The sequence below is a fragment of the Bos indicus genome, chromosome 23, assembly GCF_029378745.1.
Source record: "Bos indicus isolate NIAB-ARS_2022 breed Sahiwal x Tharparkar chromosome 23, NIAB-ARS_B.indTharparkar_mat_pri_1.0, whole genome shotgun sequence".
NCBI classification, from domain to species: Eukaryota; Metazoa; Chordata; class Mammalia; order Artiodactyla; family Bovidae; genus Bos; species Bos indicus.
Window position 1 is genome coordinate 45367693 of NC_091782.1, and position 22881 is coordinate 45390573.

At 43.6% G+C, this 22881-nt stretch overlaps 1 protein-coding gene across 8 annotated transcripts in view; it reads right to left on the bottom strand.

The window, feature by feature from the left end:
* Nucleotides 1-22881, bottom strand: part of PHACTR1 (phosphatase and actin regulator 1) — a 521847-nt gene that overhangs the window by 58400 nt on the left and 440566 nt on the right. For 6 of the 8 annotated variants that reach the window (XM_070778378.1, XM_019986131.2, XM_070778381.1 and 3 more), the window contains 2 exons: nt 13584-13751; nt 11483-11689 (listed from right to left, as the gene is read on the bottom strand). In XM_070778378.1, the coding sequence (XP_070634479.1) occupies nt 11483-11689; nt 13584-13751 (375 nt within the window). The remainder of the gene's footprint in view (nt 1-11482; nt 11690-13583; nt 13752-22881) is intronic. The other 2 variants (XM_070778380.1, XM_070778379.1) reach the window with 1 other exon arrangement.

Sequence of the window (22881 nt, forward strand, 5' to 3'; positions counted from 1 at the left end):
CACTCAACCGCCGGCTCTCACTTCCTGCTCAAAGTGCGCTGGGACCCAGGTGGGGGGGCATGTGCCACCCCGCTGTCAGACTGAGGCTCACCAGTGGGAAGGGAGGACATGCTCTTCTGGGTATGGAAACCCAAGGATCTTAAAAGAGACCTTTTTTCAGGATATGTGCAATGCCGACAATTTTGGCACTGTAATGGGAAAATAGCCTCTTGGCTGGCACTTTCTAATAGGCATGGGATTAGAAGCCAGGCTGAGGTTCAAGTCCACTAAGAGCGTGTCCCTCCAGAGGTGACTGTAATGCTGCCAACCTTAATTCCCGCAGCTGGGGACAATCATCCCATGCTTTTTAGGATTCAAGGTCACAGAGCGTGACCAAGAAGCCCTGCTGCTCTGCTAAGACATCCCCTGAGCCTCAGTTTTCCCACCCATAGAAAGGGAGTACTGTCCACCCTCTAGGTCCATTATGAGAAGTAAATAGATTCACGTCTATACCATCTCCACGTGAGGGGATGAGAGGGTTGAGTCATCCCAGAGGAAAGGGCAGCTCTGCATAATCAATTCCTCCAAAGGACACTTTTTAAGAATTTTAAAAAACCCCCAAACAAGTTAGCAGAGGGCTTGAGTATAAAATATACCCAGTATAGCCCTTGATAGGTAATATCTACTTGCTTGCTTAGTCATGTCCGACTCTGCAACCGCATGGACTGTAGCCCACCAGGCTCCTCTGTCCATGGAATTTTCCAGGCAAGGATACTGGAGTGGGTTGCCATTATAGGTAACACATGTTATCTTAATTCATCCTGAAAAAAATATATACTAGGCTTCTCCTATGGGTTGTTGTGAGGGTCAGACAAGATAATGTGGACATTGCTTTATAAACTGCAAAGCATGACATATATCTGAGTCCTATCATGAAAGGATAGGACCCTGGCCGCCCCTGTGAGAGTCCACCTGGCCTGATCCTTCCCAGCCTGGGAGGCAGAAGATAGAAGCTGAGAAAGCAACAGAGTGCATGGTGTTTCATTATAAGTAGTTCAGTTCAGTTCAGTCGCTCAGTCGTGTCTGAGACTCCATGGACTGCAGCACACCAGGCTTCCCTGTCCATCACCATTATAAGTGACTTCCCGGACACCCACTGTACGTAAGTGGGTGAAAAAACCTGGTGATGGTGAATCAGGCAGCAGAGCACAGAGGTTTCCAAGGCACCATCCCACAAGTTTTCCAAGTCTGTAACATGGCCCTTTGGGGAGGGAAATGGCAAGGTCCTCCAGCTTCCAGTGTGCTATTCCAACGTGCGCAGCCCTGCATTAGTACTGAGACCCCGTGGGGAGGATGCAGAACCAGGCGTTAGAAAACCTGGATGCTCTGCTATTAACTGTGTGTGTGTGTGTGTGTGGGTAGTTGCTCAGTCATGTCTGACTCTTTTCGACCCCATAGACTGTAGCCCGCCAGGTTCCACTGTCCATGGGATTCTCCAGGCAAGAATACTGGAGTGGGTTGCCATGCCCTCCCCTCCAGGGGATCTTCCAGACCCAGGGATCGAACCCTGGTCTCCTGCACTGCAGGCAGATTCTTTACCATCTGAGCCACCAGGGAAGTGCTCTGCTATTAACTGGCTAAGAAATATATCTATGCTTCTTGGGACCCAGGCACTTTTATATCTAAAAATCCAGGGGTTAAAAATGCCTCCTTTATCTCGACAGCATCTCCCTGAACACGACACTTTGCATCTCTCTGATGCATGATATTCATGGGTGATGGGAGGCTACATAAGACCTCCTGCATTGGTAACAATAAATGGGGTACAGGCAAAGCTCTCTGCTTGCTGACTTAGAAATGGATGGGTCTTCTGCAGCCAGACTGATCGAGATGCAGTATATTCATAAATCTGTCTCCGCTGATGGAGTGCAAAGAGCAAAAACCAGTTCCAGAGAACAAGGAAAATAAACCCCAGCTATGTCACAGAGCTATAAAACCCAAGAGGACTGTATTTCCAAACGTGACACAGCTCTGGCTTATGACTTCAGACAAGAAAATGAAAACCCCAGATGACTTCTGTAGTGGATCCTGGCGTCAGAGCACTGCAGTCTATACACAGAACTAGTCTGGGCTAGTTCTGGGCTAAATGGATACACCCTGAGCCTCTCTCCTCACCTTTTCAGTTTGCACCAGCTGTAGCACCTACAGAGGCATTTGTAACTGTTTCTGTATCAGACAGTGTCATCAATGATAGTAGCACTTAGCATCCTAATGAACAAAAGTGATGTAAGAATTTCTCAGTCATTTGCCACCTGGTTCCAGTGAGTCAGAATCTCTGATCTCCTTTCGTGAATATAGGCATCCATTCAAAAACATGAAGAGTTTATAAGAAGCATATTTAAGTTTATAAGAAGTGTTCAGAGTCCAGTATCACAAACCAAAAGGCAGAGCACCAAAGAATTGATGCTTTCATTTACTGTGGTGCTGGAGAAGACTCTTGAGAGTCCCTTGGACTGCAAGGAGATCCAACCAGTCAATCCTAAAGGAAATCAGTCCTGAATATTCATTGGAAGGACTGAGGCTGAAGCTCCAATACTTTGGCCACCTGATGTGAAGAACTGACTCACTGGAAAAGACCCTGATGCTGGGAAAGATTGAGGAGAGAAGGAGAAGGGGGCGACAGAGGATGAGATGGTTCATGACATAGTTAACGACTCAACGAACATGAGTTTGAGCAAACAACGGGAGATAGAGAGGGACAGGGAGGCCTGGCGTGCTGCAGTCCATGGGGTTGCAAATGGTCACACATGACTGAGCAACTGGACAACATCACCAACTCCTGAATCAGATTCCCTGGGCTGCTAGAAGGGCTCCACTAATCCCTTTGGGCCACCTTAGGGATTGTAAGGTAGTCTGGCCCTTTTTTGGTCAAATGCCTGGAAAGGCAAAAATGTGTTGACTGACCCCTCATGGTGAGAGGGACAGAAGAGTAACAAGTGATAAGGTTTAAATGCCATCAGCCTGTGTAGGTCTCCTGAACCAGCCTAGCAGATGGACACCACAGTGGACACTTCACGTGGTGAGCACCAAGTCCAGAACCTGCCAAAATCCTAAAAGAAGGGCCATTATCACATAGGCACCCCAGACCCTGCCTTTGTTTCAGAGCCACTTTGCAAAGATACAATTTTGTTTTTAAGTGGATCCTTCCTGTCATCTCCCCAGGTGGCCTCGCTGAGATGCTGGCGACACTGGGCAGTGGAGGGGCTGTTCACCAGCCACCTGCGTCACTTGGGCATGTCAGCTCTCCTGCAACTATATTCGATCTTGTAAAAGTCAAATTACACGTCAGGAAAGTGCTCTCAAAGAGTCAGAACTGCAGATGTTTCTATAATCATGAGAACACACATTTATTCCTAAGATCAGTATTTTGTTAGAAATGATTTTTAAGTTATGGATAAAAACATATCCTCTGGTTTATTTTTGCACCAATGTTGACTTGTGCTATTGCTCCCAGGGAGACCAGGCAACGAGAGGGCCAGGAAATTGCTATCTGGGTGGTTGAACCCAAGCTTTCCACATGACAGGTGTAAAGGAAGGTGAGCGGGTCCGGAGGTGGACAGCAGAAAGGAGCCTGCATTGGATGTGCCCGCCAGGGAGGACTGCTGTTTGTGACCATCCAGGCAAAGGCTAGGAGGGAGTCAAATCAAAATTGCAAAGTCCTGGAAACAAACACACACATGCTGGTCTGGTTTCAGAACCCTGGAACCAGGGGTTCTCTCTGTGAGGTTCAAAGGCAGTAAATTTAGATCACAGACAACAAAAAACTGCATAGACTATCTCCCTATTAAGAGGTAGTACAGCAGAAAGTAACCCCATTCCCTGACAGCTCAGATGGTAAAGAATCCGCTTGCAATGCAGGAGATACAGGTTCGATCCTTGGGGCAGGAAGATCCCCTGGAGAAAGGAATAGCAACCCACTCCAGTATTCTTGTCTGGGAAATCCCATGTACAGAGGAGCCTGGTGGACCACAGTCCATGGGATCTCAAAGAGTTGGACATGACTGAACAACTGACTACAGACTACACATCAGAAACCAACATAACACTGTGAATCAATTATACTCCCAGTAAAAATATGTATTTGTGGATGGAAGATAAGATATCTGGGGTTTGATTCAAAATAATCCCATGGGAGAAGACTGTCAGAGGGTTAAAAGTGAAATAAGACTGGTCTAACCAAGGGGTACACAGAGGTTAACCATAATAATCTCTTTACCCATGTATATGTTTGGAAGTTTCCAGTATAGAAAAATTTTTAATAAAGAAAAAATAAACACTGCTTGGAACATGAAAAAAAAGAGGTAGTATATTCATGGTTGAACTAAGAAGTTCAAGCTAGATCCATGTTTTAAGAAGGAGAGATGGGGATGGCCACAGTTCATCTCTAACTCTCCATCCATCTGACGTACAATATTTATTCACCGTTTAAGGACATGCTCAGGTTTCTTGCATTTATAGTGATGGCGGTGGCTGGTCCAACCATCTGCAGAGCATCCCCACTCCCCCATGCGATTCCCAGTGTACTTGCTGACACCTAAGGCTGTACCGCAGGTTTGCCCGATGGATGACTCTGATGTTTAACTGCTGCTCTCAAAAGGGGTGGCTTTTCTACCTATGTTATCACATTTCCTTTATTTTTTTTTCACATTTCCTTTAAATACTACAGAACACATGAGAATTAGATTTCATTTTCAGCAGCACACAGAGATGGAGAACAATGTGCACAGATTCTCCTAAAGAAGAAAATAACCTGCTATGAACTCTTGGGCAAATGATCATCGAGCTCCTCCTTCAACACCTCTGCAATGGGGTGCTGTGCCTCTCACAGCCTCCTGTCCTGCTGCTGAGGGGCAGTGGCCAAGGACCCTCAGGGAACACAGCAGACCAAATCCCCACTCTGAAGGGAAACCTGCCGCTGGGACATTTGAACAATGTCCAAGAGGAAGATGCAAGGGCAGCAACTCTGTGTCCTCTTCATTTTCAGGGAGACACTGGATAGCCTCAGTCACATTCATCCATCCAGTTGGAAATCCACCCAACAGCAGCATCCATTTTATCCAAGCAACGTCAAGGAGACAGGCTTGGATGAAATCAAGCAATTGCAGCTAACGGTCCTCAAAAGATGTCCACTTCTTCCTCCAAAAAGTTGCATCCCTCACCACAGCTTTCAAGGTTCTCCAGTTTCCTTTCAACCCACTGCTGGCCTGATCTTTCTTGATTTCCCTAGCAGAATCGCACTTTCCTGACAAGCTGAGCCATTTGCCATGTCGTGAACACCCTATGCCTCGTATGCACGAGCCTCTCTGAACCCTGCTTCCTACTTCCTGGCAACCTCCCCTCCGATCCCTACTTGTCTTATTCATCTCTAAGGCCTGTCTTAAATACATCCTTTTCTACCATGCTTTTCCTGAGTCTTTCAAAAGGATTTGATCTCTTACTATTTGAATTTCTTTAGAACCATGTTTATACATCTTCGGATTAAACATTTTCTGTAGCTTACAACCATCTACAACTCTGAGAGCTGATAAGAGAACACTTTTTGTAAACTGTGTCAGGGTTGGAAGAGTACTTTGCTCATAGTGCAAAAAACACACAAAGTATAAGCACCATTCAGACATAACAAAAGACAGAAATCCACGCGAGCTACAACGTGGATGAACCCTGAGGATAACACGCTAAATGAAAAAAGCCAGCCACAGAAAGACAAATTGGGCTTCCCTGGTAGCTCAGATGGTAAAGAATTTGCCTGCAAGGCAGGCGACCCGGGTTCGATCCCTGGGTGAGGAAGATCCCCTGGAGAAGGAGATGGCAACCCATTCCAGTATTCTTGCCTGGAGAATCCCATGGACAGAAGCGCCTAGCAGGCTATAGTCCATGGGGTTGCAAAGTATTGGACACAACTGAGCAACTAACCGTAGTGAAATTCATAGAAACAAAGAGTAAAAAGGTGGTTACCAGGGTTAAGGAGAGATAAAGGGGACACTGTTTAATAGGCAGAATTTCAATTTCGCAAGATGAAGAAGTCCTGGAAATCCACTGTGCAATGTGATTATACATAACATTACTGACTGTACATTTTAAAATGGTTAAGGTGGTAAATTTTATATGTTTTCACCACAAAAAGAAAAGTGCCAAGTGAATTAAATCTGCACCCTAACAGCACTACCAAAAAACGAAAGGTACTCTGCTGCAATCTTTGCCTTGATCACAGAGGTCAGAGCAGAAAGCATCCTTTTAAACATGTTTTATCAATAGACAGTCCTTAGATTCACTAAGAAAAGAATTTCTGTATTTTGAGAAAAGACAACCAGGACCAGAATACTAGGGAGAAATGGGTATAAAGATTAAACTCAGGTAAATTTCCCATTTCTTCAAAGTATCAGTTATCCAGAGACTGTGAACCCTAAACTTCTTTAGGAGGCTTCTGAGTTACTATCCATTTTTTTCTGTTTAAAAGCACAGTTGAGGTCCAGGGTCCCGATGCTCTAATCATCCATTTTCTTGCACTTTCTGAATACAAAGCCAGGAAGGAAGGCAGGGACAGAGATGAAAGGAGCTGGGTGATTTGGGAGAGTTGGAGAGGAAGCTGAAAGAGAACAAGGAGGGTGGGACGGTATATTCTGGGGGAGAAATGGGGCCAGAGGGTCAGACAGCGACAGAGACACACGGTGAACTGACGGATCAGAATGTGATTATAGAAAACCCACGGTGGACACTCTCCTCAAAACTAGAAAGGCAGGCTCTAAATAGAAACACTGGTTCTACCTTGACAAGCCCTGGATAGAGGATTCTCATTAGACACCTGCTGGGGCTGAAAAAATACCACAGGGCCTGGACGCTGTCTGGCAGAGAAATCTGCAGCTACAAATACTTCGTAACATTGAAACTAGCAATCAACCAGTTCTGGTGATACAGTTAAGTTTCTCTGTATTCCAGGCTCTAAAGACAGTGCTACAAAGTCACATTAGCAGAAGGACTTGTTTTTGAGGCTCAGGAGGAGTTCCCTTTCTTTGCTGAATTGTGTTTCCAACGGTGGTCCAGTGCTTCCCACGCGATCGGCCCCATTCTTGATCCTCAGACTGTCTCGTTCTAGCCCGTGCTTTGAAACCAACTCGACTACTTTTTCTCTTTATAGTCAACTGCCTTTTAAAAGTTATTTTCAAAGGGCTGAATTTTTTTGTCTTTGAGTTATACAAAAAAAGCAGATTTTATAATTTGTTAAATAGATTAAAAAGCAAGGAAGCCAAACAAGCCAACCAAAACAAACAAAACCTGAAGAAGACTAATGACTTCATTGTCACAAATGTTAAGAACAGGTATCTTAGTGGAGATAGCGTAAACTAACGGTGACAAGTGAGGACTCTGGAATAAAACGAAACAGATAGAGTCCATCTAGCTATGTCACCATGACTAAGTTATTTAACTTCTCTGAATTTCATTTTCCTCCTATGAAAAAGAAAGAATAAAGATGCTAGTATTGTAAATTTTCCCAAAAATGGCACCTGCCATTATTACCTAAGTGTGATTGTCAGACTGTGAAGCTCAGCTAGCACATAAATTGATTATCCTTCATTGCAATGGCTCCTGTAGGGTACCTAATCACAGGTACCTTATGCAGAAGGAATAGATTATTCAGGCAATGTTTAACATTTGATTTCTGGAGCCAGGATGGCTGGAGAGGTGACTGACAAAGAAAAGTAGGAGACAATATTTTTTGCTTCTACCCCTCTTTTTTTCTGGGGTCAGCCATCCTTCTAAGAAGGATACATTTGGAAAATTATTCATCTCAGATCATATTGGTTACGCAACGAGCTCTGCTGGGCACTGTGTCCTTCCAGAAAGGAAAGGAAGTTAATGCCCAGCAATTCCTGATCCTATATTACATCCGCTGCATGCATACTGATGTTGGAGATAAGCTGGATGAGGATAACAACAAGAGAAGAAGAAAGATAGTTTGGGAGAGCAAGCGGGCTTCTATCTACTGGCTGAAGAACAGAGAAAATGCATGAGACAATCTCCAAGTTAATTATGGTTTTCCGGATTGAATGGAAACAAATGCCAAAGCAGAGGACTTTCTGCGTATCTCTCCCTGCATGTACCCAGCTGCAGTCCAAGTCCACGTTCATGCTTCCTCCAGCATCCACCGGACCATTAACCACTGTCACTTCCTATTAATCACGCATGGTGTCTTTCAAACTGTTGTCTGTTTCCTTTTAAACATGTCAACAGAACAACATACTGAGAACACGCTAAAACTCCTAAGTCTCAATTTAGAGTTCTGCTAGAATTCTCAGTTTATTAATTCCTTCTGACACGGCCCAGATGTCTCTAGAGTAATTAGTAACCGAACAGGGTTAATGTGGCTGCTTCGTGGTGATGCAGATTCACTGTGACGGATGGTTCACTTACAAAAACGAAGCAAGTTCAGTCAAGTTTAATCCCGAAGGGGAAGCACCACACTTGCCCCCTGTACACATCTGTGCCTATCTCGTCATCATCGTATTTAAGTGGCTACCAGGTACAATATGGTCAGAGATCATCAGCTTTCACATATTTTTTTAATCCATTTGGCCCAAGCTCTATGGAAGTGAGATGTACAGATAATGAGTAAAATTCACTCTCTCGGGGAAAGAACAAGGGGAGCCAAAGAGACAAGGCTAACAGAGCGAGAGAGTCCTGTAAATGCCAGGCTTGTGGCTGAAGTTCTTAATTAGGTAAATAAATTATAGGGCAGTGTTTGTTTTTTAAAAAAATACTGTCAATTCTTTTTATTTTTTTTTAAAGTCTTCTGGTGTGGGCCATGTTTAAAGTCTTAACTGAATTTGTTACAATATGACTTCTGTTTTTCATGTTTTGGTTTTTTGGCCAAGAGGCATGTGGGATCTTAGTTCCCTGACCAGGGATTGAACTCACACCCTGCGCCCTGGAAGGCAAAGTCTCAACCACTGGACCGCCAGGGAAGTCCCTGTTAATTCTTCTTTTAAAATGTCTTATCTACTCATCCATTCCGTCTCTTCCCACTGCCATCAGCTGATAATTTTAGCTTCTGTTTCAACAAATGGAGCGGCCTCTCAAAGTGTCTCCCTGCCTTAAATTGTTCGATTTAATTCAACTAATGCTTCTGGAGAATGAGGCGTAGAGGTGGCTTCACTGGCTTCTCGGTTCGGCTGTCAACCTCCTCTTCTTCTGGTTCATTTTACACAATGACCCAGGAATGTATTTTAAAGTCTAGTTTTCACCCTATCACTCACTCCCCAGCTCAAAATCCTCCAAAGGCCACCACTGCCTAAAATCAAAATTCTCACATGGTAGGTAGGAGTAAACCCTCTCTCTCAACACAGCCCAAGAAGGCCCCTCCATCCCAGCTCCGCCTTCTTGTCACTGGCCTGAAGCAGGGCCACCTCTGAGCCTTCCCTCATTCTCTTTAAGTCCCTCATGCCTTAAGGGTGGGCTCAAGTTTCAGGCTCTCCAGGAGCCTTTTTAGCAGACTGTGCTAAACGGCAAGGATTACACCTGATGGTAGTTATTCTGGCATTCTATTTCTGGAAATTTAATGAGGATATATTCATAATTGTATATATATCATATACATATATACTGAGCTGTCATATTTTGATACCTAGCACAGTATTCTGCCTACAGTTAGGTGTGCTGAATAAATATGTACTATATACAGGAGTTTACTTTTTTCAATATTTAAGCTTTCTCAAGGGAAACTTGGCCTCTCAGTCTTAAAATGTACACAGACCTTAAAAGTACATAATTTAGTTCTAGAATCAGAATGAGCAATTCTCATACCAGGAATAAGTGAGGAAAAACTCAGAAATGCTTATAAAAATACATGCACATTGTAGAGATATTGAGTTTTTTATAATAAGGAAGATAGAAACCCCTTAAGGGGTCCCTCATTTAATTGGGGTCCCCTACAATGTAGCTAACAAAATCACTTTGTGGAATATTTTAGTAACATGAGGACCAGTTCATAAGACATAAGTGAGGGCAAAGAAAAAGTAAACTAGCATTTCACTTTTTCTGTTAGATCAATGACAGACAGTGGTTATCTTTTCAGGGAGGCTTAAGAAGGCTCTTTTCCTTTGTGGTTTTCTCTGCATTTAAATTTGGGAACACTAAAGTGTTACTACTGTGTTGAGCGGTTTCTTTAATTGGAAACTTGCTCTTTTGAACCACAAACACTGACTTGGATGGGTATGTATTTTGATAGAGGAGCCTGACACAAACTTCTATTTGAATTATAACTAATAAGCCTCCGCGTTATGTGAGAGACGTCCTACGGCCATGGAAACAACAGTGATTGACTTAGGAATCGGGAAACAGGGTCTAATGTTGGCTTTACTGCAGAATTCCCGCCAGCCCTGGAAAAGTCACTTCTTTCCTTGAACCCCAGTTTTTTAATGATAAAATAAATGGATATTCTTGCACCCTCCTTCCATCTTACAAAAATATATAGGGATCAATTAGAAACTATTTATCAAAATAGCAAACATATAAAAAGGAAATCAGTCAGTATCATGTGGGATTATTATCAAGGTTGGAGAAACATCCCTCTGAAATCTTGAACCTCCGATTATACCACAACTTTAAACCACTAAGTGGTACCCGATTCATGTGCTAATGTACAGCGAAGTGCAATTCCACTAAATGCCCAATTTAATAACTGGAGGTGCATGTGTTACCTAACATTGAACAATGAATTTTAAAGTCATTTCAGGTAATTACAAAATATTGAACACAGTCCCCTGGGCTATATAGTAAATCCTTGATGCTTATCAAGCTTATCTATTTTCTGTAGAGGTTTGTATCTGTTAATCCCGTTGATAATCTGAAAATATATATATAACTGAATCATTTTGCCATACACCCGATTAAAACAGTATCATAAATCAACCACACTTCAATTAAAAAGCAGTCATTTTAGGACAACATTCCTCTTAAAAGTATTTTCCACAATATTTTGCAAATTACTATCTTTGCTCCCCCCCACTCCGCCAAAGAGAACAGCACAGGTATACATTTTAAAAGAAGAAATACACTGGGTTTCAGATGAAGTATTCAGAGACAAAAAATTGAATGCTTTAGCAAACTCATGATGAAGAGAACAGGTGCTCCTCTATCTCCACGAAGATTTGGACGGTGAATCTAACCCACCTAGACGGGCAAACACTCTTAGCCACATCAATGCCAATGGACATACTTACTGGTGCACACGACTGGAGGCCCTGAGCACGTGGCTGGCAGGTGTATACTGCATGCCTCGGAACACACACACACAAACCCAGGTCACAACGGCGTGTACCAAGACACACACAGAAACACCAAAGTGTCCCACAGGGCGACCTCGCCAAAGGTTCTCAGGTAAAAAGCAAGAAAGGATCCCGTGAAGGGAAGGCAGGGCGGCGGGCCCCCAGAAGGCGTGCTGACTCACCTGGTAAGTGGTTGCCAATCCTGGCAGTGGGTTTGGGAGGCAGGGCGGGGGGCTGCTTGAGGAGAGAGAGCTGCTTCACGGGGGTGTCCTCGTGGTCTCCGGGGGAAGCAGCAGGTTTTTTGGGGGGCAGGAACAGGACTGGTTTGGCTGAAGGATCTTGGGACAGGAGGGCTCCAGACTCACTGGCAGAGGGACTCTCTTCGGACACTGAGGGGACAACCACATGACACACGAGGACATTACACACACGCAGCGTGGGTGGGGCTGGCGGCAGCCGCGGGGGCGCAGCGCAGGCCAGCGACGCGGCAGAGCGTGCAGCGCGCATTCCGCGGGCGCGCCAACACCGACTCACGGACCACGGCGACAGGCAACAGATGGGCAGGCACAGAGGAGCGAGGACCAGGAACCCCTCTGAGCCTCCTTGGGGTGTGTTTGCCCTTTGCTCCCGGGTCTGAGGGCGGCCTAGGGGCTGACACTGGGCAGGCAACCCCCATATCCTGGGGCGGCTGCTCCTCCAGGTTCGGGGCCGTCCAAGCTGCGCATCAGTGTTCAGGGGGCGCTCTACAGTTTCAGGGGCACTGGCTCCTATTGGCTCCTATACACCTGGACAAGGTGAAGGATGCTCCAGATTAACATCCTTTTTGTTTTCTCTGCTCCTCTCTCCTACCCTCGCCAGAAGCATGGTTTTCTCGTTTGGATTCTGCCCATTCCTTATTGCTCCAGGCCTGCCTCTTCCTCTCCCCCTGGGGGTGGGGGGGCAGGACCCAGACCAGCTCCAGTTAAGAGCTGTCCTGGGTGGTAGCAGAGGTCCTCCCATCAGACTGGTGACCTAGCCGAAGACTGAAGGAGACTCTACGACTTCCCAAGGGTGACAGATCTCAGGACAACAAATCAAATCTGTCTGATCCCAATGTCACAAGGAAGGCTGGAGAGAAATCTCAATTTACGGCTTTAGTTGGAACAATCTCTCCAGCTGGGAGGGGGGGAGCTTGGGAGGGAAATGCAACTCAGATGCATACTCCCCCCTACCATCACTGCTCCAGTAAGAAAGCCTGTACAAGAGTACTCCCCTGCCTCCTCCTTCCTCCCTAATCCGGGCAGCAGTGTTCCTGACAGCATCAAAGCCTTGCACATCATCCGCAGGAGAACCAGGTTCTCCCCTGGCTCAAGGGATACTGGTGTTACCAGTGCTGGACATTGATGGAGCAGCGACTCACAGGGTCCCAAAGTGAAGCAGGGCACCGACTCTGAACCGCCATCACTCCCGCCTCCCGCCTGAGCTCCGTGTTGCAGACTTTGCACACGGTGTAGACAGAGGAAGGACGTGGCCTCCCTCCCCAGACTCCAGACATTGCCAGAGGTCCCTCCCCAGAGGCTGGTCTCCTGATAGCAAGGGCCTCTCCTTACTGGCTGTCGGGAGCGCGCCACCATCTGGCTAAAGAGGACCACTCTGCAGTCCTTCTGAGGGACTGAATATTGGCGACTCTGGACCAAAGAGGGAGTGATGGTCAGATGGCATCACAAATCACCTGTCAGCAGGCTACAACTTAACCGGTTAAGTTGTACAATTAATACATCAATTTTATACGGTAAACTGGTACAGTCTGCTAAAGTGATGTAACAGTTAACTGTTATATCGGGATGAGGATTCAAAGGCATACCCGGGCTTTGTGACCAGGTGACTTAGACATCCTGCAGAAGCATGGGGCTCAGCGTTAGCAGGAACGAATGTTAGAAAACAAAACGATGACGTTTTAAATCATCTATATTACAAAACAAGATCTATCTTCTTTAAAGAGATTTAGGTTTTAAAAGTGTTTTTAAAGATTGTAGAAAAATAAATGGATATTTCCTCCATATTTTTACACTCAGCATGTACTGGGTTGGCCGAAAACCTTGTTCAAGTTTTCTGTAACGTTTTATGGAAAAACCCAAAGGAACTTTCATGACCAACCCGATACTAAATCGGTCACTTCCATCCTCATTTCCAGGAGATCCTTATGTTCAGGGGGCTTCAGAACAGAAGCCCAAGTCCATCCAGGCTGAAGGCCCGCCACACCACATGCTGGGGACCAATTCAATGTCTATCAGGGGGCATTACCTGTCCCATCCATGATGTCAGCAGGCTGGAGCACCTCATATGAGCAGGGATCCCTGGGCATTGGGACTGGCTCCATTTCAGACAGGGCAGGCAGAGACAGCTGGCTGGAGCTCAGGGACTGCCCGTTTTCCAGGGAGTCATCTTCATTCGATATGGAGAGCTCCCCATCTGTTGGAGCGAGAAAGAGACCGCAGAGTTAGATACGCCTGCCTTGCAGGAAAGAGTGACATTTATAGCCTGCTACCTGAGTCTGGATGCTTTTGAACAATCTTCATCAAGACCAGACACAAAGTCTGCACTTGTTATTTTGCTTTTAAGGCATCTAACCACCAGGGAAACCATTTCCAATGATCTTCAGTAGTGTGCCTGTTTTCTCTCCATCGACAGATGAATGGATAAAAAAGATGTGCTGTGTGTGTGTATGTATGTATGTATGTATGTGTATATACATATGTATGGAATATTGTGAAACTGAAAAGTCACTCAGTCATGTCTGACTCTTTGCAACTCCATGAACTGTAGCCCGCCAGACTCCTCTGTCCATGGAATTTTCCAGGCCAGAATACTGGAGTGGGTAATCCATTCCCTTCTCTAGGGGATCTTCCCAACCCAGGGATCGAACCCAGATCTGCATTACAGACAGATTCTTTACTGTCTGAACCACCAGGAAGCCCATATGGAATATTACTCAGCCATAAAAAAGAATGCGGGAATGCCATACACAGCAACGTGAACCTAGAAAAAAACCCTAGAAATCATCACACTAGTTCAGTGAGCCAGACTGGGAAAGACAAGTATCATATGATATTGCTTATGTGGAATTAAAAAGAAAAAGATACGAATGAACTTTTTTTTTTTTAAATAAAACAGAGACTCACAGACATAGAATGCAAACTTATCGTTACCAAAGGAGAAAGGGAGCAGGGAGGAATACATTAGGAGGTTAGTATTAACATATACATTCTACTATATATAAAATATGTAAATAACAAACAAGAACCTACAGTATAGCACAGGCAACTATATTTTTGCAGTAAACTATAAGGGAAAAGAATCTGAAAAAGAGTGTATATATACACACACACACACACACACACATATATGTATAACTGACTATCTGTGCTGTATACCTGAAACTTACACAATATTGTTAATCAACTATACTTTAATTGAAAATTTAAAAACATTTACAAAAGTTTTAACATTTTAAAAGTGCTAAAAAATCATAATATACCATGTTTTATATTTGTTCTTTAAACAAAAATGAAAATCAAATTTTCTTCATAATTTTTGAAAACCTGGAAACACTAAGCAGGACTCAGAGATGGAAAACGAGGTCAGGAATTCCTACTTCTGGGAGCCAAAGGCTTCAAGCACTCAACAGCATGGGGACCTGGGACATCAAGGCACTAGGAAAGACTCACCCTGTCTTCTCGGCACCTCTGCCCACATCCAATCTCTCCAAGTAGACACGTTTAGGGGTCTCTGAGCTCCAGCTGCAGGGTTGCAGCGGCCCAGAGTCACTGGGAGGTGCCAGGATTCTCCTGGTGCCCATCACTGATTCTGCCGGGCAGGGTGTACGCTTTGATCTTGTCAAAGCTCAGCAAGACAAGGAGCAGCCAGTTAACAGCACGGTGGAGGATCAAAGTCTCCTACACAACGGCCGTTTGTCAAATCAAAACTCCCTGGGTGTGATTTCCTCCTAGCCCAGGGGAGTCCTAGATAGCTAGACATTAAAGTCAAATTAATTTTTAAAGAGGACTGAAAGCTGTTCCAGCCAGATGAATAAATATCCAGATGAAAGGCTCTAAGTTATGTTTGGGCAGAAACACAGAAATCAGCAAAGCAATTACCTGCCTTACAACGAGAAGACAGATGATTTACTTGAAGAAATACAACAGTGAAATGCCTCCATGGTTAATCATGGATAAATAAGCTTTTCCTTTTGCTGTGTTCCTCCCAAGGCTTTAATTTTCTACACAATGATGATACAGCAGCAAAAGATTCCTCTACCTACCCCCTTTCCTCCTCATTTAGAACTGGCCTGATGAAACGCATGCTCAACAGAGCAATTTATAAACTGACAGGCTTTAGGTAGCATATGGTTCAAGGACTTATGATATTTGACCTGAAATTTTATACACATAGAAAAAAAATATAATGTACACCAAAAAGTCATTTGAAGCAGATAATTTAAAGCACTAATTTTTGAAGACTGTGGGTTTATTTTTTCTTTCTTTTCACTTGGCCTTAAAATTTTTTTTTGTTAATTGGGCTTTTGTTTGCTGTTGGTCATGCTGCTTAGCATGTGCGATGTTAGTTCCCCAACCAGGGATGGAACCCATGCCCCGTGCAGTGGAAGTGCGGAGTCTTAGCCCCTAGATGGCCAGGAAAGCCCCTCATGTGGCCTTTTTATATGTCTCAAATGGAGGCAGTAGTCACTATAATCGTGATTAACAATACGGCTATGACGTCTCATTCCTAAGAGAAGAGCAGACTGCCAGGCCAAGGCTATCTGGGAAATACTCAGCTGAACTGAGAGTACCCAGGATGGGAAGAGCCGCGAGAGGTTGTGAGCGTTAACGCAGCACCATCCAGTAACGGACAGTCCCGGGTCCTTTACTTCGTCTTGTTCAAACCGACAACATGGGAAGCACCTCTGCTTCGGGTTCCCAGGTGGCGGAATAATGATGGCACTGCCGTCAGGTTTACTGCATCTCTGGGAAACCATTCTGATTTTGGATGTTCTGGCACCCCACTCCAGTACTCTTACCTGGAAAATCCCATGGACGGAGGAGCCTGGTAGGCTGCAGTCCATGGGGTCGCTAAGAGTCGGACACGACTGAGCGACTTCATTTTCACCTTTCACTTTCATGCACTGGAGAAGGAAATGGCAACCCACTCCAGTGTTCTTGCCTGGAGAATCCCAGGGACGGAGGAGCCTGGTGGGCTGCCGTCTACGGGGTCGCACAGAGTCGGACACGACTGAAGCGACTTAGCAGCAGCAGCAGCAGCAGTATAGTAAAAGTACTGGCTTAAAACAGCCAGAGGAGGAGGGGTTTCAGGGTTGTTGTCATATTTTGCTTCTTTGGGGCAAAGATGTGATGGAATGATCGCTACATATTTTAGCTACTTAGACTACTTACATCTAACAACTGTAGATGCAACATTAAGGGGAAGAAAAGACACCACAGCAGTAGCGCTAGAGGTCTTGGTGGTTATGGGGAAGCAGTATTGCTCACCCCTCTTGGGACACATCAACTCTCAAAAAATTTAGCTCCCTACGGGTTAAAAAGTACCTTTGCTAAATCACAAAGGCCCAAGTCATTTGGGAGAGGAAACAATCTGGTGAATTCCACCACCGCAACTTCTAAATACACATCTCATTAAAAAACAAAATTAGAAAAAAGGAGAAATATGACATGAATCATATTTCTACCCTAACAGAAAAGTTCTTTTTCCATACGTAGTTGTATGTATCAAATTTTATTTCGTCTTGTTTTTTAAATTTTATAAGCATTATAATTTGCATAGTTATCATCTTAATGATTATCTCTCTGTGGTTGGTCACAAAGGGATTTCGAATGCTTTATGCTGTACTCTTGCCTGGAAAATCCATGGACGGAGGAGCCTGGTGGGTTGCAGTCCATGGGGTCGCTAGGAGTCGGACACGACTGAGCGACTTCACTTTCACTTTTCTCTTTCATGCATTGGAGAAGGAAATGGCAAACCACTCCAGTGTTCTTGCCTGGAGAATCCCAGGGACGGCGGGGCCTGGTGGGCTGCCATCTATGGGGTCACACAGAGTCGGACACGACTGAAGAAACTTAGCAGCAGCAGCAGCAGCATGCTCTTATAAAAACAGAAATCTCTGCCGATTACCTTCTGGTATAAAACCTTCTCTGCAATTAGAATTCTCCCCTTTAGAAGAGAGTCCGATAAAGACATTTATGTGTATTAATATTTTAATGTCTACTGACACAGACCTGGATATCATTAAGTCATTTTTCTATAGGGTTTGTCAATTTACACAGCAGCAGATTTCTGGGCTTTTGGTCATTTCTTCAATATTAACATTGATAACCATGTTTTACCTATCGACATACCTACTTACCTACATATATATGCACACATCTGGTAGAAGTAAATTAAAACCATGCAATAAGTACAGATTCATTATTGATATCACTTATGACTAAGATAGATGATGACAAAAATTAAATCTGATTTGGATTCATATAATATGGGATTAAAAAGATGCTGCTGTTAAAGTAACAGTTATTTTTAAAATTCTTATGTTTTCAAATGCACACAAAAGGTAGAAGCATGAACGTAATGAACTCCATGTTCTCATCATCAAGCTATGAGGAATTAGCTGGGAATTCCGAATGCTTAGTAACTTCAAGGTTGATTCATCTAAAGACTAATTTATTGATGAATAGTTGATTCACAAGGTTGTATTAATTTCTACTGTAAAGTGATTCAGTTATTATATATAATATACATGCACATGTGCATATATACACATATATGTGTGGATATATATACACACACGTATGTGTATATATACACACACATGTATATATTCACACATGTATGTATAGATACACATACACAGGTGTATATACACACACATTCCTTTTTCATATTCTTTTCCATTATGGCTTAGCACAGAATACTGAATATAGTTCCCTGTGCTATTACACAGTAGGACCCTGTTGTCTATACATCTTATACATAATAGCTTGTATCTCTGAAGACTGTTTAGGCTCTCCATGTCTTTTTACTATTTACCAGTTCTGTTATCAGCAGATTACTGCTGCTGCTGCTGCTGCTAAGTCGCTTCAGTCGTGTCCGACTCTGTGCGACCCCATGGACTGCAGCCTACCAGGCTCCTCCGTCCATGGGATTTTCCAGGCAAGAATACTGGAGTTGGGTGCCACTGCCTTCTCCACAGCACATTACTAGCATTTTTAAAATAAACATCATTAGAAAAAACTGTTTTCCCTCCCAGGAAGAATTTAACTCTCCTGAATAAAATGAGTCTTACAGAATATTTCTACTTTCATCTATCAAGATCATCACAGTTTCTTAGGTATTTGCTCTTTTTGATACAATGGTAAGTGGAATTGCTTCCTGAATTTCTCTTTCTGATCTTCCATTGCACAGTCTCTTGTTAGTATGAATGAGCAAAAGCTCATTGAGTATTGGAAATCATTTTGACGTTTCACATACTGTAATTTTCAAAATGGTACAATTATCTTCAGGTATTAAGACAGTTCCTACTAGAATTAGCAAAGTGTGGAAAGGAGGAAGGGAGAAGGCAGGAGGAGACCAGACAGGTTAAGGCAGTGGTTCTCAAACTTTCATGGGCATCACAATTTCCTGGCGGGCAGTTAAAACACAGATGACAGGGCCTCACTCCCAGAGTCTCTGACTCATGAGGTTTGGCGTGGAACTGAGAACACACGTGTCTAATAAATTCTTGGGTGATGCCAAAGCTGCTTTTGCTGGTCAGGGTTCCACACTTTGAGAACTACTAGACTGGAGGGAAGGAACTGGACAAGCAAGAGAACCCAGAATAGCAACAGTGCCTTTTCATGATGAGGTTTAGGGCAGGAAATGTCGTTCATGGGGATAACACGTAACAGAGGCGGCTGGTTTAAATCTCAAAGAGAAAGCAGGAGGTTGCGTGGTCTAACCATGGATTACGAACTTGTCACGAAGGGAGATGGGACTGGAGAGGGCACCAGGGTGGGGAAGAAAAGTAAAAGATGAGCCAGGTGCAGACATGCCCAACGGGAGCATCCGGTCACAGAAGTGAAGAGAAAAGAATGCAGAAGAGAGTGCAAATCAGAGTCACGACAAATGGTGAGATGTAGAAAGCAATGGATTGAGATGGAGACCTGGCCAGTCACTGTCTTCTCTTCCTTGTGAGGCACAAGAATTGAAGATGCTGGTAAGTCAGGCTCACATCAAGTTAAGGAGAGTGCAGGGAGAGGTGCTGCTGTGCTGCTAAGTCGCTTCAGTCGTGTCCGACTCTGTGCGACCCCAGAGACGGCAGCCCACCAGGCTCCCCTGTCCCTGGGATTCTCCAGGCAAGAACACTGGAGTGGGTTGCCATTTCCTTCTCCAGTGCATGAAAGTGAAAGGTGAAAGTGAAGTCGCTCAGTCGTGTCCGACTCTTATCGACCCCATGGACTGCAGCCTACCAGGCTCCTCCATCCATGGGATTTTCCAGGCAAGAGTGCTGGAGTGGGGTGCCATTGCCTTCTCCCAAGGGAGAGGTGAGAGTGAATGAATTCATTCGACTGACAAACACCTACTGAGACCCTATCGTGAACAATGTGGGGTCACACCCACTGAGCCTCACAAACAGATCTGCTGTTAGCTCCTTAGGATACCTGGAGAAACGACTGTTAGGGCGGCTGCCTCCAAAGGCCTGGAGTTGAACCATATTCTGCCCTGCCCCTCCTGCCACAGGCCAGGCATTGTGCTAAATGCTGAGGAGGAAACAGACATCCCCTGGGGAAAGAGTGAGGCAAGACGGGGTGCAGAAATGCAGACAGGGAGGAATTTGGTGTACACGAGCTGGGGTGAAAGATGAGGAAAAGCGTGAGAAGTTAAGCCCTGAGAAACAGAAGAAGAAAAATGAGAGGCAAAGGAAGGGAGTAGATGTGTGTTTGGGACAGATGGAGATTCACCTCTTGTCTTGCATAAAATTTTTCTTAATGTTCTAAGAGTACAATCTACTGGTTGGTCAAAAAGTTCATTTGGGTTTTCCCATAAGATGGTATGTGAAACTGGGATGAACTCTGTGGCTAACCCAATATATAAAAGCTGTGTTCCAGAGAGTTGGCTTGAAAGATGTTTTTAAAAAAATATATTTTTTGTTCTAATTCAGTTTATTTAGGAATGACATCTACCTATAACCAGATGTTACCTATGTGACAATATTCCAAACAATTTTGTTGTTGTTGTTTGTTTTGCTTTAAGATACCCTCTGGTTTTAGGGTGACTGACATATATATATATACTCACAGACATATTTATTTATTTAGGGTGCATAAGAAGGAAGCCAGAAATGTATTAACTTACTCATAAACTTTTAGGTTTTTATTTTTTAAATTTTATTTTTAAACTTTACATAATTGTATTAGTTTTGCCAAATATCAAAATGAATCCATCACAGGTATACATGTGTTCCCCATCCTGAACCCTCCTCCCTCCTCCCTCCCCATACCATCCCTCTGGGTCGTCCCAGTGCACTAGCCCCAAGCATCCAGTATCGTGCATTGAACCTGGACTGGCATCTCGTTTCATACATGATATTTTACATGTTTCAATGCCATTCTCCCAAATCTTCCCACCCTCTCCTTCTCCCACAGAGTCCATAAGACTGTTCCATACATCAGTGTCTCTTTTGCTGTCTCGTACACAGGGTTATTGTTATTATCTTTCTAAATTCCATATATATGCGTTAGTATACTGTATTGGTGTTTTTCCTTCTGGCTTACTTCGCTCTGTATAATAGGCTCCAGTTTCATCCACCTCATTAGAACTGATTCAAATGAATTCTTCTTAATGGCTGAGTAATACTCCATTGTGTATATGTACCACAGCTTTCTTATCCATTCATCTGCTGATGGACATCTAGGTTGCTTCCATGTCCTGGCTATTATAAACAGTGCTGCGATGAACATTGGGGTACACGTGTCTCTTTCCCTTCTGGTTTCCTCAGTGTGTATGCCCAGCAATGGGATTGCTGGATCATAAGGCAGTTCTATTTCCAGTTTTTTAAGGAATCTCCACACTGTTCTCCATAGTGGCTGTACTAGTTTGCATTCCCACCAACAGTGTAAGAGGGTTCCCTTATCTCCACATCCTCTCCAACATTTATTATTTGTAGACTTTTGGATCGCAGCCATTCTGACTGGTGTGAAATGGTACCTCATAGTGGTCTTGATTTGCCTTTCTCTGATAATGAGTGATGTTGAGCATCTTTTCATGTGTTTTTTAGCCCTCTGTATGTCTTCTTTGGAGAAATGTCTATTTAGTTCTTTGGCCCATTTTTTGATTGGGTCATTTATTTTTCTGGAGTTGAGCTGTAGGAGTTGCTTGTATATTTTTGAGATTAGTTGTTTGTCAGTTGCTTCATTTGCTATTATTTTCTCCCATTCTGAAGGCTGTCTTTTCACCTTGCTGATAGTTTCCTTTGATGTGCAGAAGCTTTTAAGTTTAATTAGGTCCCATTTGTTTATTTTTGCTTTTATTTCCGATATTCTGGGAGGTGGGTCATAGAGGATCCTGCTGTGATGTATGTCAGAGAGTGTTTTGCCTATGTTCTCCTCTAGGAGTTTTATAGTTTCTGGTCTTATGTTTAGATCTTTAATCCATTTTGAGTTTATTTTTGTGTATGGTGTTAGAAAGTGTTCTAGTTTCATTCTTTTACAAGTGGTTGACCAGTTTTCCCAGCACCACTTGTTAAAGAGATTGTCTTTAATCCATTGTATATTCTTGCCTCCTTTGTCAAAGATAAGGTGTCCATTTGTGTGTGGATTTATCTCTGGGCTTTCTATTTTGTTCCATTGATCTATATTTCTGTCTTTGTGCCAGTACCATACTGTCTTGATAACTGTGGCTTTGTAGTAGAGCCTGAAGTCAGGTAGGTTGATTCCTCCAGTTCCATTCTTCTTTCTCAGGATTGCTTTGGCTATTCGAGGTTTTTTGTATTTCCATACAAATTGTGAAATTATTTGTTCTAGCTCTGTGAAGAATACTGTTGGTAGCTTGATAGGGATTGCATTGAATCTATAAATTGCTTTGGGTAGTATACTCATTTTCACTATATTGATTCTTCCAATCCATGAACATGGTATATTTCTCCATCTATTAGTGTCCTCTTTGATTTCTTTCACTGGTGTTTTATAGTTTTCTATATATAGGTCTTTAGTTTCTTTAGGTAGATATATTCCTAAGTGTTTTATTCTTTCTGTTGCAATGGTGAATGGAATTGTTTCCTTAATTTCTCTTTCTGTTTTCTCATTATTAGTGTATAGGAATGCAAGGGATTTCTGTGTGTTGATTTTATATCCTGCAACTTTACTATAGTCATTGATTAGTTCTAGTAATTTTTTGGTGGAGTCTTTAGGGTTTTCTATGTAGAGGATCATGTCATCTGCAAATAGTGAGAGTTTTACTTCTTCTTTTCCAATTTAGATTCCTTTTATTTCTTTTTCTGCTCTGACTGCTGTGGCCAAAACTTCCAAAACTATGTTGAATAGTAATGGTGAAAGTG